Source organism: Micrasema longulum, unplaced genomic scaffold (genome assembly GCF_059751315.1).
Source record: "Micrasema longulum isolate JH-2025_06_02 unplaced genomic scaffold, ASM5975131v1 h1tg000509l, whole genome shotgun sequence".
NCBI classification, from domain to species: domain Eukaryota; kingdom Metazoa; phylum Arthropoda; class Insecta; order Trichoptera; family Brachycentridae; genus Micrasema; species Micrasema longulum.
In genome coordinates this window covers 391,810-404,295 of record NW_028277706.1, presented here as the reverse complement: position 1 = coordinate 404,295, position 12,486 = coordinate 391,810, and the positions used below count along the sequence as shown (strand labels likewise).

General features: G+C 33.9%; 1 protein-coding gene across 1 annotated transcript in view; it reads right to left on the bottom strand.

Moving 5' to 3' along the window:
- Window positions 1-12,486, bottom strand: part of Nadsyn (NAD synthetase) — a 65,587-nt gene that overhangs the window by 1,414 nt on the left and 51,687 nt on the right. The window contains exons 3-13 of the mRNA XM_088227544.1: window positions 10,926-11,121; window positions 8,795-9,050; window positions 7,341-7,486; window positions 6,434-6,683; window positions 5,797-6,001; window positions 5,229-5,375; window positions 4,075-4,223; window positions 2,704-2,859; window positions 1,200-1,414; window positions 760-982; window positions 138-314 (exon numbers count right to left, since the gene is read on the bottom strand). Of these exons, the coding sequence (XP_088083670.1) occupies window positions 138-314; window positions 760-982; window positions 1,200-1,414; window positions 2,704-2,859; window positions 4,075-4,223; window positions 5,229-5,375; window positions 5,797-6,001; window positions 6,434-6,683; window positions 7,341-7,486; window positions 8,795-9,050; window positions 10,926-11,071 (2,070 nt within the window). The 5' untranslated portion in view covers window positions 11,072-11,121. The remainder of the gene's footprint in view (window positions 1-137; window positions 315-759; window positions 983-1,199; window positions 1,415-2,703; window positions 2,860-4,074; window positions 4,224-5,228; window positions 5,376-5,796; window positions 6,002-6,433; window positions 6,684-7,340; window positions 7,487-8,794; window positions 9,051-10,925; window positions 11,122-12,486) is intronic.

Genomic DNA, 12,486 nt, shown 5'->3' with positions numbered 1-12,486 from the left:
CAGAATATGTATATTAATCAATTTAATAACACATTACTCGCCAAAATACTTTTATGACAATATCACCATTGTGTTAGATGGCTTTTGACTGAATGAAGATACATATTTATGCACTTTACAATGTTTCATTTACATACCGCATTATCAATGACCCTAAATTGCCACGTCCAATGTACAATATAGAGGAATGGACGATGGTCAAATCTGTTATCATCGGGGCTATAGGACTCTGCGTGATAAGCTGGTGTTAACACAGTCATCTTATGTCTGTTGATTGCGTAGCAACGGAAGAAGTGTTTTACTTTGACTGCAACCTGGAAAATATCAGATTATATGTATGTAGAAAATAACACAATACCAAGTCTTACAATGTTCATCAAAAATGAAAAGACAAAACCACAGTCATTTGAATAGGGATAAAATTTCCGTTTATTAATTAACATATTTCATTTGCCTTTTCCAAAACATACCAAATAAAATTAAAGTTAAGCCGTTACTTAGTACTACAAATTATAAATTAAATGAAAAAAGCTGTATACATATTAAAATATATAATGGAAAATGAAAATTTTTTAATTTTTGTTTTTCAAAATAGGAAAATCTTTCTTTGAATTAAAAAACAGAACGGAAGTAAACTCAGAAACCCAAAATGAATGGAAACGTTGAAATGTTAATTGAGCAATTTCAAATTTATTTATACCACCGAAAATTTAAAAAACACAATATTTTTAAGATTGGTAAAAATCATAGTCAAATTACCTCCTGAGGAGTGCATTTATCAGACCACGCATGTACCAGCTTACAGAACATGCTGTACGGACCACAGTGTTCCATCTTACGCAGTCTCCCAAAGTGAGATAGTTCAGCGTATGTCATCCCCATGTCTTGCTCATCCGTTTGGGCTATTTGTCCACCTGACAGAGGCTCCAGTTCGGCTGTTGGAGGAGCTTGCATTATCTCCGATATAGCTGGCAAAAAGAATCTAGAAAGAGACATTTAAGTATAATTTTTATTGGCAGATAGAATAACAACACAAAAATAAAACACTCGTATAATAACTATGATCTAACAAGGAATCAAACCTGGAATCCCTATGCGCGAGGCGAGTGCCTCAGCCATTACACCACAGGGGCTACCGAAACAGAATCATTTATTTTTACTATATTTATTTCAATTTATTTACTGTTACAATGGCCAACCTGCTTTTAGCGTAGTTTAGAAATGCTTTAAGATCAGTCTTAGATATTCCTCCAATAGGGTTAATGTCTGCACTAGAGCAGTCGTACTTGGTCATATATCCTCTGAGTGCTTCGTCTACATTGGCAGAACCCAGTACCAATAACCCACCAGGCCGACCACGAACCCACAACATTAGTTGAGCAAACAGGTACGATAACACCATACGTAAACGGGCCTAAAACAGACATCAGTGAACATATTACATAAAGAAATCATTAACACATTGGCGGGCACTTTTTTCTCATAGGATCTACTCATATGGACACATATTAAACCTTTCTTATTTTTTAGAGTATATTTCACTTCCGATTGGCCCGTAGGTGAAGGTTTGAAGAAAACCTTATTTGGCTAACATACTGCGACACTTTTGTTGCTGACTGTTTTTGCAGGGAAACAATATCTCCTTCTACCTCTTTTCACTACCAATGGATTTTGAAATGAAAGACACGATTTTGACAGCTATAGCCGCCATAACCGCGAATGTGTTGACAAATTAAGATATAAAAATTAAAATGACAACAGTCGAAATGAAAAAGCTTTTAAATTTGGTTATCTCCCTGTGTAGAAAATGATTGATTTCATAGCATAGTTTTTACGCATCATTATGTTAGTGTATGGACACTAGAATAATAATATATATTGGCTAGAGTAATTAATACATATAAATAATAATATTAATAGGCACGGTGCGGCCGGAATCCCTCGGGTTTTGCCTTTTTAGTTAGTTAGTCCTTGAGATTATATTAAATCTTATTGAAATCTGAATAATATATTGTAATAAGAAGTATCAGAGTTTCATTATTATCAAAGTATTTATCGAACCTCAAACTGTGATCACTTGGGCCTGGAGTAAATAAGGACCCACAGGCCAAGGTTTTCACACATAGTGAATAAAGAACACTATGAGAAACTTTCACAATATGCAGGCATTCAATAATTTCTCAGTATGTAGAAACAATCAAACAATTAGTTAAATATAGCACCTTAACGGGAATCAAAAAACTAATAATACTTTGGGGTAATAAACAACAACAACAACAAACCATCACGCCATTTGAGAGGATAGAACACCAGATCACTCTATCTTTGCATACAGATCTCGCTTCCTCTACATTCGTACATCTTCTCATGCACGCGCGCAGATTATTCCGACTTTTGACATGCCCATCTTCAAGTATTTGTTGGATTTGGTCATGCAATGTCTTTCTCGGTCTTCCTCTATTCCTGCATCCATCAACATTCGCATTGTAAAAACTCTGAGCTGTTCTTTCGCTGTCCATTTGCTCTACATGTCCTAACCAGCGCAGAGCTCCTTTATTAATTTTGTCGATAATGCTTATCTCAGCCTTACATAATGTGCAGATCGGGGTTATATATTTTTATGTATTGGTAAAAAAGAAATTCTAAAAAGAGAACACGAATCAAGTTTGATTCTGTAAAATATTTTTGTTGTGGTCAACTTACTTGAATATTTTGCAGGGCAAGATTCTGCCTTGGACAGCCTCCCGTCGTGCGGAATTTGGGTATCAAACCAGTAACAGAAGTAAATATACCCAACACAGCACTTACAGCAACATCAATGGCAACTGAGAAGTGGTAACTACCAATTTGACTAGATAACTGTAAAACACAATTTCACATTTTAATTTTTTTTAAATAATAACCGTCGAGTCGAGCATACCATCAAAAATTAAATGCAGCAAAAATAAAATTTATAATTAAATGTAGCTATGCAAAAAGCAGCCAGGCATAGAAAAGTGAAACTGAGATAATAGCGCTTTTGTGAAAAAAGTCAATAAACAAATCTACACAACAGTTGGAATGTTGTCATCGCTCTAATTTTCTTGCCTCCTCTTTCACAGTAGTAGCCGCTTGATTGTGGAATAATCTACCCACTAATGTTAGAGACGCCCCTTCTTTATTTACATTTAAGTCAAGATTGAAATGTCACTATCTAAATATTTAAATTGTTCCTTTATCCTTCTTCTTTCCTTCCCATACCCTCTCCTCTCTTCATAGTATAGTGTTAATTTTTTTTAATGTATATTTATTTTTGTTAATCTTTGCTTTTAATTTTTGTATAAAATTGTAAGATTCAATACGTCCATGTATTTATAATTTTCTCAAACTGAACGGTTTGGGTAGGTAGGAAGAAATTGCCTTAAGGCAATATGCCCGCCCTTATATGTATATTTATTGTATATGTATATAAAGTGTCAAATAAATAAATAAATGTTTTTGACTTTAACAAATGATAAACAATGAATACATTAGTTTTTTTTTTAAATTAAAAACAAGATGTATTCGACCAGTTTCAATGATTTTTAAGTACCGTAAGATTTTTCTAGTGCTGTGGGTGTTTTCTGCAAATTGAGAAATGCCGTTTTTGTCATCGACACCATTTTCGGAAGGTGATTAATACTGTTTTTTTAATGAAAGCGATCTGGCTGTTTTTAACAGAACATAGAATCAACCTTAATGTACCCAATGGCAGCCTCCGTGGTGTAGTGGTCAAGACGCTTGACTCACGCACGGAAGGTTCCGGGTTCGATTCCCGGTGAGAACACAAAAACTAAAATGTGATTTTTCTCAAGCCCGGGTGTTCTGTGATGTAATTCACCACTATAATTGGGCCTCCTGCAAAAAAAAAAAAAATTCAATTCAAAATTGCTTTCTGAGATGAATGAATGACGTTCAATTAATGCAACAATGCTGTTCTACAAGACAGTAAATGGACTGCTACAGTAGATGGTTTTTCTAGTTAGATGTTTTAATTTGAGTCATCATAATTGACCAATGAGGTTTTGTCAGATTCTAGAATCAAGTGGCACTCGCCTGCATGGCTCTTTGTTTTGTTTCCTGACTAGAGTTCTCAGTCCCCATATAGCATGTTACGAGAAGCCTGTTACACAGCTCCATAGGGTCTGACGGAGTGTAGTCTGACTGACACATGATCTTCCGGATATCTGCGAGAACTTGGCTTTCTGAAATACAAAAAGGCAAAATAAATTTAAGAAAATTTCCAAGTAATAGAAATCAGATTGATAGCATTCAATTATGCGTAAAACAAGACTCATGTATTATAATTTCACAGGTATTCATAGAATAAATGCTTTGGAGAATTGTTCCATAATTTATACAACCTTAGAGTAATAACTTGCTCCCACTTGAAGAGAACCCCTTTAGCTCTATTATAGAACATCACTAACATAGAACAAAGGCGTTCCAAATTTTTGGTTTGGTTTTTAGTTTAATAACAAATGTAAATGTGTAACCGACAGTTTCGGCTTGCGCTTGCAATTTTCAACCTGAATACCTACGGCCCGTTATATCGCTGTAAACTGTAGCTGACTGGTGACTCTATAAGCCGATGGCATATTTACTTTTACTCAAAGTATCATGAAATGTCAGGGAAAGCACAAAAGTGATGCCTAGATCTTTAACGTTCAAAGTCCGCATAAGATTCTAGTCATTCATTCTATAGCGGAAAAAAGCGCTTTGTGGGCCCTGGTGAAAGACATAACTAAACATTTTGAAATATTGAACAATAATTTATTTCATCCTCCCCATTCAGATATGTTTATTATATCCGCCTGGAGAGTACGAAAATCATCCAAAGTTTTAACCCTCAAAAATAGCTTCAAGTCATTCAGTCATCATATTGCAGTGTAGAACCACCTTTTTAAATGATAATTTATGTTGACCTTCCCAGAAATCGAACCCGGGATCTCAAGCATAGTAGCACACGCGCCAACCACTGCAATACGAGGCAGTCTTATCTCCACTCGATTCTCTTATTATATATTTTTACTTAAGATCAGCCATCAAGTAGAAAGCACATGTCCAGGATTCTGGTTCTATTTCACACATAGAACAGTCTATCCGCCCAGACAGAGAGAAAAATATCAAAAGTAAACAGGTTATAATTAATTACAGCAGCGCAGAAAACTCGGTTTAACATATTAAATATGTTTAAGGATGATACATACCTCCTCTCTGCACAGCTTCGCACACCTGGGTACACATAGAAAATACAATACAGGCTGTACTGGCCGAATCTACCCCACCACTCAAAGGGAGGAAGAACCCTCCCTGTCCCGATCTTCTCAAATAGTCCCAGAGCCAACAAGCAGGACCTAAAAAAAAATACATATGATTTTGCGAGAAAGGAAGCAACAATCAAAGTAAATGAAATTGGATATTTTTTTTAAAAAAAGTGTGAGAATTTAGTTTAGTAGGGACAAACTGGTGAGTTAGTATTTTATTATAAAAAAATCATCATTTATTATGAAAAGATTATTATTTATTTTGTAAACTAATTTAAACTGTATTTATAAAATACATTTATAATTTATTTTGAATATATATAGGATATGTATTGAATAAACATGTTAGATTGTTCTTAACAATTTTGACACGGAACCTAACCTTATATCTTCCATTATATTTGTGTTTTGTCATTTTACGCCAATTTTTTTTACGCTGGTACCTCTCGGAACGGAACCCGGCGCGGGTTGTAAAATAAATGTTGTAATTTGTCCCATATAATGTCATTACCTAATGCTATTTCTTCTTCCGGTGTGTGATATATCCATTCCATCGGCTGGCAGCTCGGTACACTGATGTCATTATCACTAGACAAGGCGAAGTCGACAAACACTCGAGGAAATGCAGGCGCAGAGGCTGCCATGTGACTTCTAGACCTCAGATTCGCTCGGTATGACCTGATGTCTTCGAGATCTATCGTAGATGCTATCACTTCCTACAAATGATAAATACTAACATACAAGTAACACATAAATCTTTGTCATTTACGATACAAGACATTCACACAGTCGAGAGACAATATTAGTATTTAAAAAAAAAGGTTTTTTAAATGATAAAATGGATCAATATGTTCTAACTAAAAAAGTATGGTTTGGTGGATGAAAATAATATAATAAAATAAATATTAGTTTTTAACCACTTGTATATTTTTTTTCCTACCGACCAGTTTCAAAGCTACACAAGCTTCATTATCAAGATATACTTAACTAATGAGTTCTATCCTATGTTATTTTTTTACAGTGATTTCTAAATATTACATCAATACATATGGAGCTAATAAGTCGAGTCTTTTTGTCATGTATAAAGTAAAAATAAAAACAATTTTCTAATGCATTTAAGAATGTATAGGTGTAAATTTAATACTTACAACATCTATGAGCGAAAACTGCTGAGTTCTACCGACAATTTCTCCATTGATGCCGATACATGAGCATCCATTGAAATATACTCTCTGTCCATCGCAGCCCCTCAGGTTACTGAAGAGATACGCACCACCACTCTTGAACGTGGCACTCTTAACCAGGTCCACTGTAATATAAGCTTTCCTCAGTTCCATGTAGCTACCAGAACCATTGGATATTATCTCCACACCATCCAACGCCATGGGAATGTGCCGACTAAAATAATAAATATGAAATTTAAATAAATTACGGTAATGAATTTTTACCAATTTCATTATTATCATTCCCCTTTTTGCTTATGGGGAGCTGCATCAGTACACCAATTAGCCAATACAGAGACAATGAAATACTCGTATTCCAACGTAAAAACACCTTTTTAAATATTTCACGTCGACCACTGATATTCCTGATGGAATCGAACCCGAGACCTCTTGCGGGGTAGATAAATGCCCGAATCGCTTTACCATGAAAAGGACAATGTAGCAAATAACTAATAATCGATGATCTGACAGCACCGCATACTAAAACTTCCATGGCCCAGCTTTCCTTTAGGTCTGAAGTTCTATTAAAGAGCGCCGGACAATTGGAAGAATAAATGAGGGACAGATTTAGCTAAGTTAGTCAATACACGGCATGAGAATATATAGACGGAGTCTACATTCAAGGGACACGGTAGGAATCCTGTAATGTGTTTCGACGCTGCCATTAGCGCTTCGATATTCACAACAAATTATTTAATAATCTGCAAATTGTGTAGATAAATTTAGGTTGGGTAAATTAGCGTTAATTATAGTGTTGTAATGGTTTGTAAATTTAAATTAATTTACAAGCTAAACAAAATAAATGCATATGAAATAATATTGGAAACGGTACCTTTGTGGATTCCACAGCTCTTCGCAAATCTCAAAACCAATACATGTGTCTTTAGTAGCAATTACAGCATCCCCGAAAGGAACCGTAGTCTGTCCAGTTGCTGTTGCAATCATCCTGGGTAAATAGAATTCTTCCGTTTGTCTTTCCTATAGTCAAATAATAACTTAAATTTACTAATATATTAAAATAAATCATGCATATTGTTTCACAAAAAGCTCAATGCATTATGAACATATATTTCTGACAATTCAACTATATATGATTTTTTATATGTACTTGAGAATCTTTCAAAATTAAAATGTCACTATTATTCAATAAGCACTCAATTTTTAAATATGACCGGCAAGCTTCTGGTTTTTGAAACTTGTGAGATACAAATCAAGTTCTTTACATGTGTTGAAATAAATAAAGATTCAAACGATTCCTTAATAAAAAGCTATTCAAAATAAAAAAATGGTTACACTGATTAACCCTTTGTAGCAGTGGTTACTAAAAGGTGTTAAGGGTCACAGGGGTCCGAAAGTTATGGCGTATTGTCGTAGAAAACAGACAGTCAACGCCGCAATGCCATGACTTTTAGATCGGACTTAAAGATGAATACCCTACAGTCTTGAGAAGGCTATCATGAATCTAATAAAACATGTTATTATTTAAGATAATAAACGTATTACATTTGAAAAAGCTGAGTGAAAGACTGAATGATCTACCAGTGTTAAGTACACAGACTTATTAATAATATGAAATATTAGAAAATGAATTCTGAAACACAATTCTGGAGGTATATTTACGTACCGTTTTGTTCTAGCTGTCCTATAAAGGTGTTTTATGGCAAAACAAGCGAATAAACTACAATAAATCTTATAGGTACTGCTTTTACTAAAAATTATCAATACAAAGTGCATAATGTATGCATAAAATTTAAAGATTTCCTGCTACTACTACCATCACGCAATTTTTCCGTAGAGGTAGGCAGAGAGAACGAACCGCCACACATGTCTTTCCTGACATACATTCTTAGCTCCTCTCACATTCCGCCCTTCGGTTGAGACTGCTTTTGTCACGATCAGACTTGAGATTTTGGTTTATCTGATAATGCCACGTCTTTCTTGGTCGTCCTACATTATCATTATTTTCACCATATATATATGTTTTATCATTCTTTTGTCATCTATTCATTCTGCAAAACCAAACCATCGTAATAACCCTTCGTTAATCTTGTCAATTATCTCAGATGTGCATTCTGGCCTGATTTCATCATTCGTAATCCTGTCATACATTGATTTCCCACACATTGGTCTAAGAGATAGCATTTCAACTGCGTTCATTTTGCTTTCATGCTTTCTCTGCCAGTTCGATGTTCCACACATGTTGGGACTGAAACTCAGTTATCAATTACTGTGCTAAGTGAGCCGTTAATTTTGTTGCCCGCATCCTAAATTAATAAATAAACTAACCTTAGTCCAAGGTGAGAACCATCTTGTTTCTCTGTAATTTCCGTCTTCACAAAGGGCCATCTTAGGTCGGATGAGCAGAATTCTGCCATTATAAAAAGCTACTCTGCAGTTGTAAGCCACGTTCTTGTGTTGAATTGGCATACCGAGGTCAACCAAAATACCCCGACATATCGGTGCCGACATCACCTCCAACAGTACCTGCCAGCTATGGAGGAAGGTGTCAGGCTCGTGGAAGTGGTCTTCGCAACTGTATCCTCTGGAAAAAAAATATCATTATATTAACATATTACAACAGAGAGGGAGAACATTTTAGAGAAGGGAATATGGAAGTCCTCACAGGGCTCATAACCTGACATTGGCTGGTTTAAATGGCCATTTAAAACACTTTGTAACATCCCACCATTGTGTTTATGTTTGAACTTCTTTATTTATTCAATTAGTTTAAGTTTAAGAGCAAACCTTTTTTGATGTGGATGAGATTCATCTGACTGAATTATTTCATCTTTTTATTTTGCATTTACCTACATTAAAAAAAGAATCATTAAATCATTTTTGCATTTGATTTTTTTCATATTTTAGTTGCAGTTTTAAACACAATCTTTATTTTCGCTTGCGCTTTTGAGGTGATTTTCACAAACATGGCGCTATTTAATTATTCAACTATAATAATAAAAATTGTTCGACAGCGTTCACTCTACTTTCATCCTTCCTCTGCAAGCTCCAAGTTTCACTTCCATGCATAAGTGTTGGAAATAAAACTCCGTTGTGCACTGCCAGTTTAGCTTCGATTGATATATTTTTACTAGCAATAAATAGGGAAATATCACACACTAGGAATACCGATAAAAATATATGAAATGAATTTAGAATAATTAATTAATTGTATTTTCAAAATCAATGTGGATATTGTGGGGAAATGTTTTCATACATAAATGTAAAAAATAAATTTAATAAAAATACGTTGCAAAAAAACACGTGTTTGGCCTTGGTTGTTGTGATGTCAAGATTCGTGATAATGTTCTAAACATTTTTCAATGGCCGGGAACAAAAAAAATATGAATGTGACGTATTAGGGGCATGGCCAAAGGAATGGCCGTTTTTGCGGGAATTCAAAATTACAAATTTAAAAATATTTTTTTATGCTACTAATAATTAGCAAAAAATATTTTTTTACTGGACAGTATTTCATAGACCTTTATTAAATTGAAAATGTATTTAAAATAACGTTATGTTTCCCATTTACCGTGCTTAGTACACCTACTGTATATACTACTGCAAACCAGGCGAGAGAAGTGTGCTTGTCAATTTAATTGATAGATGCATCGAGAAAATACTAAGAAACTGGATGGCTGAAAACAGACTAACATAAGAGGCTGTGAAAGTGAAGTGATGTTTCGGAAAAAACTTAAAACCCACTTGTTCTCTAAATCATTTGAATAAATCCGTAGCATGTGACAACAAAATAAATTGTTTTTTTATTTTTTTATTTAAATCTTAAAGTAGGGCACACATACCATACATATTGTTATGTGTGTTCTAATAATAACATTGCAAATATATTTAATTTATAAATTGTTTATCACATATGTCTTGACCATTATTTTAAATTTTGATATGTTTTTTTCTTCATAAATATTTTTTTCCATTTCGTAATACTTTTTAATTGCTTTAAATAAAATTGAATTTTGTGACTTTGCCTTTTTCCTAAATGGAAGTCTAATTTTGTTCTTTTCTCTAGTATTGTGATCGTGTTCATGCTGGTTCCGATCAATTTTTTTCCAAAATTCTGTTTTTTTATTAGAGTTTATAATTTTATGAACAAATATCATTGTATTGTAAAATATTCTTTGTTTCTATGTTAATAATTTCATTTCATTTACCATCGACTTTACCCTCGTATATCTGTTTTTTTTCAAAATGATTCTAAAGGCTTTATTTTGTAATACAGTTAGTTTTAATTAAATTACAAATTTAAAAGCTTCAATTAAATTAATTTAACAATAGAATCACTATGTAAAGAGCCCTTGAGGTATTTTATTACGAAAATGGCGCTAAAGAAGTTATCCACAATAATAATAATAATATAGATAATGAAAAAAAACCATGCGGAAGATAATTTAAGAATACTAACGGAACTTCAAGCTCTGGACCAGTCCTGTAGGCTGCGTTGAGGTCCACAGCATGAGAGATGGACTGCAAGATTCTGTTCTTGTTTCCCTCGAAGTCCATGGCCCATTGGTTGAGTGTGCAGACTGCGACGGTCACTTTTCTGCCCATCTTGGATTTTTTCTCAGGTATAGACTCTTTGACTATGCCCCGTCGTGCCACTGAAATATGTAATAATTCATTCGAATCAGTATAAGGCACTTACTTAAATAAATATACACGCATAGAATTATATTAGTTCAGAAACCGCGTACGCCCATCAATCTGGGTAACATAAATGAGTAGTTTAACATAAATGAGTAGTTTAACGCGTTGGCTATTAGGTACTCTGTAGACGCCGCTCAGCACGCAACTGCCGATTCAAATTCAATTATGCCGTGTTGTGTCGTTCGCAAGTGACAAAATACATTTTTTATAAAAATAAATATTTGCGTTCTTATGATTTACCCAAATATTTAATTTTGAGGGCCATTTTCAACGAGTTGTAAATAACTCACTATTAGAAAATGGAATCCAGTTGGGGTAGAGTGGGATTCGAACCACAGACCTTTGGTCCGTGAGTCCGAGACACTAGCCACAGGACCGCAACCCGATTTAAATACTACTGGAATTAAAAGGGAAAACGATGAGATCACATTTCATGTCTAAGAAGCGAATTCACAAATAATATTATTTAAGAATTCAATTATTTTACCATCTGTCAGATTGTTAAATAAAATTAGGTGGGCATTTTGTAAGTATTGCCAGGGTAGTCGAATTGTTTTACCATGCTTTTTATTAATAAGTCTTAGTATAATATTAAACGGTATTAATTTACTTAATTACTAAATGAGTATTTAATAAAAAAAATTACGTTTGCCTAATAAAAGTAGCCGTTTTTTTTTACAGTCCAGTCAGTAAAATATTTTTTGTGGTAAAACAACACATAACATAACACAAAACTACATTATTTTTGTGTTATAATATATTGTTCACGGTCTGGCAACATTACGCGGCCACTTCACGCATGCGCGCAGGCAGGATGTCGGGTAGAGGGTGGACTTTTGGACACGGTACAATGTATACAAACTTGGTTCCACGCGCCTTCTGGTATATTATAATTATATACTCGTATATAATATAAAATTCAAATTATAATATAAAATTGCTATTAAGAAATGAATAGTGGTGGTGGGTTGCACACGGATCGATGAGTGGATCAAGCCAAATAGGTAAAATGTGTGTACTGTTTATGAAATTTGTTCTATTGGTCTGTATAAATTGGTTATGTTTTTTATGATTATTTTAGTTTTTTACTGTTTATTATGTTAATGATAATTAGGTTTTTTTTATTGTTATTATTATGTTAACTTTGTTAAATAGCTAATCTTAGGCATGTTTCACATTTTGTAAAATGTTTCCCTCGGCACGGGACACCCCAGTGAGGGAACATTATTCTGTATAAAAAAAGAATACAAACAATGTAAAAGTATAAATAAATAAATATACACGTTTTACCTATACTATTATAAGTAACATTTAAGCTA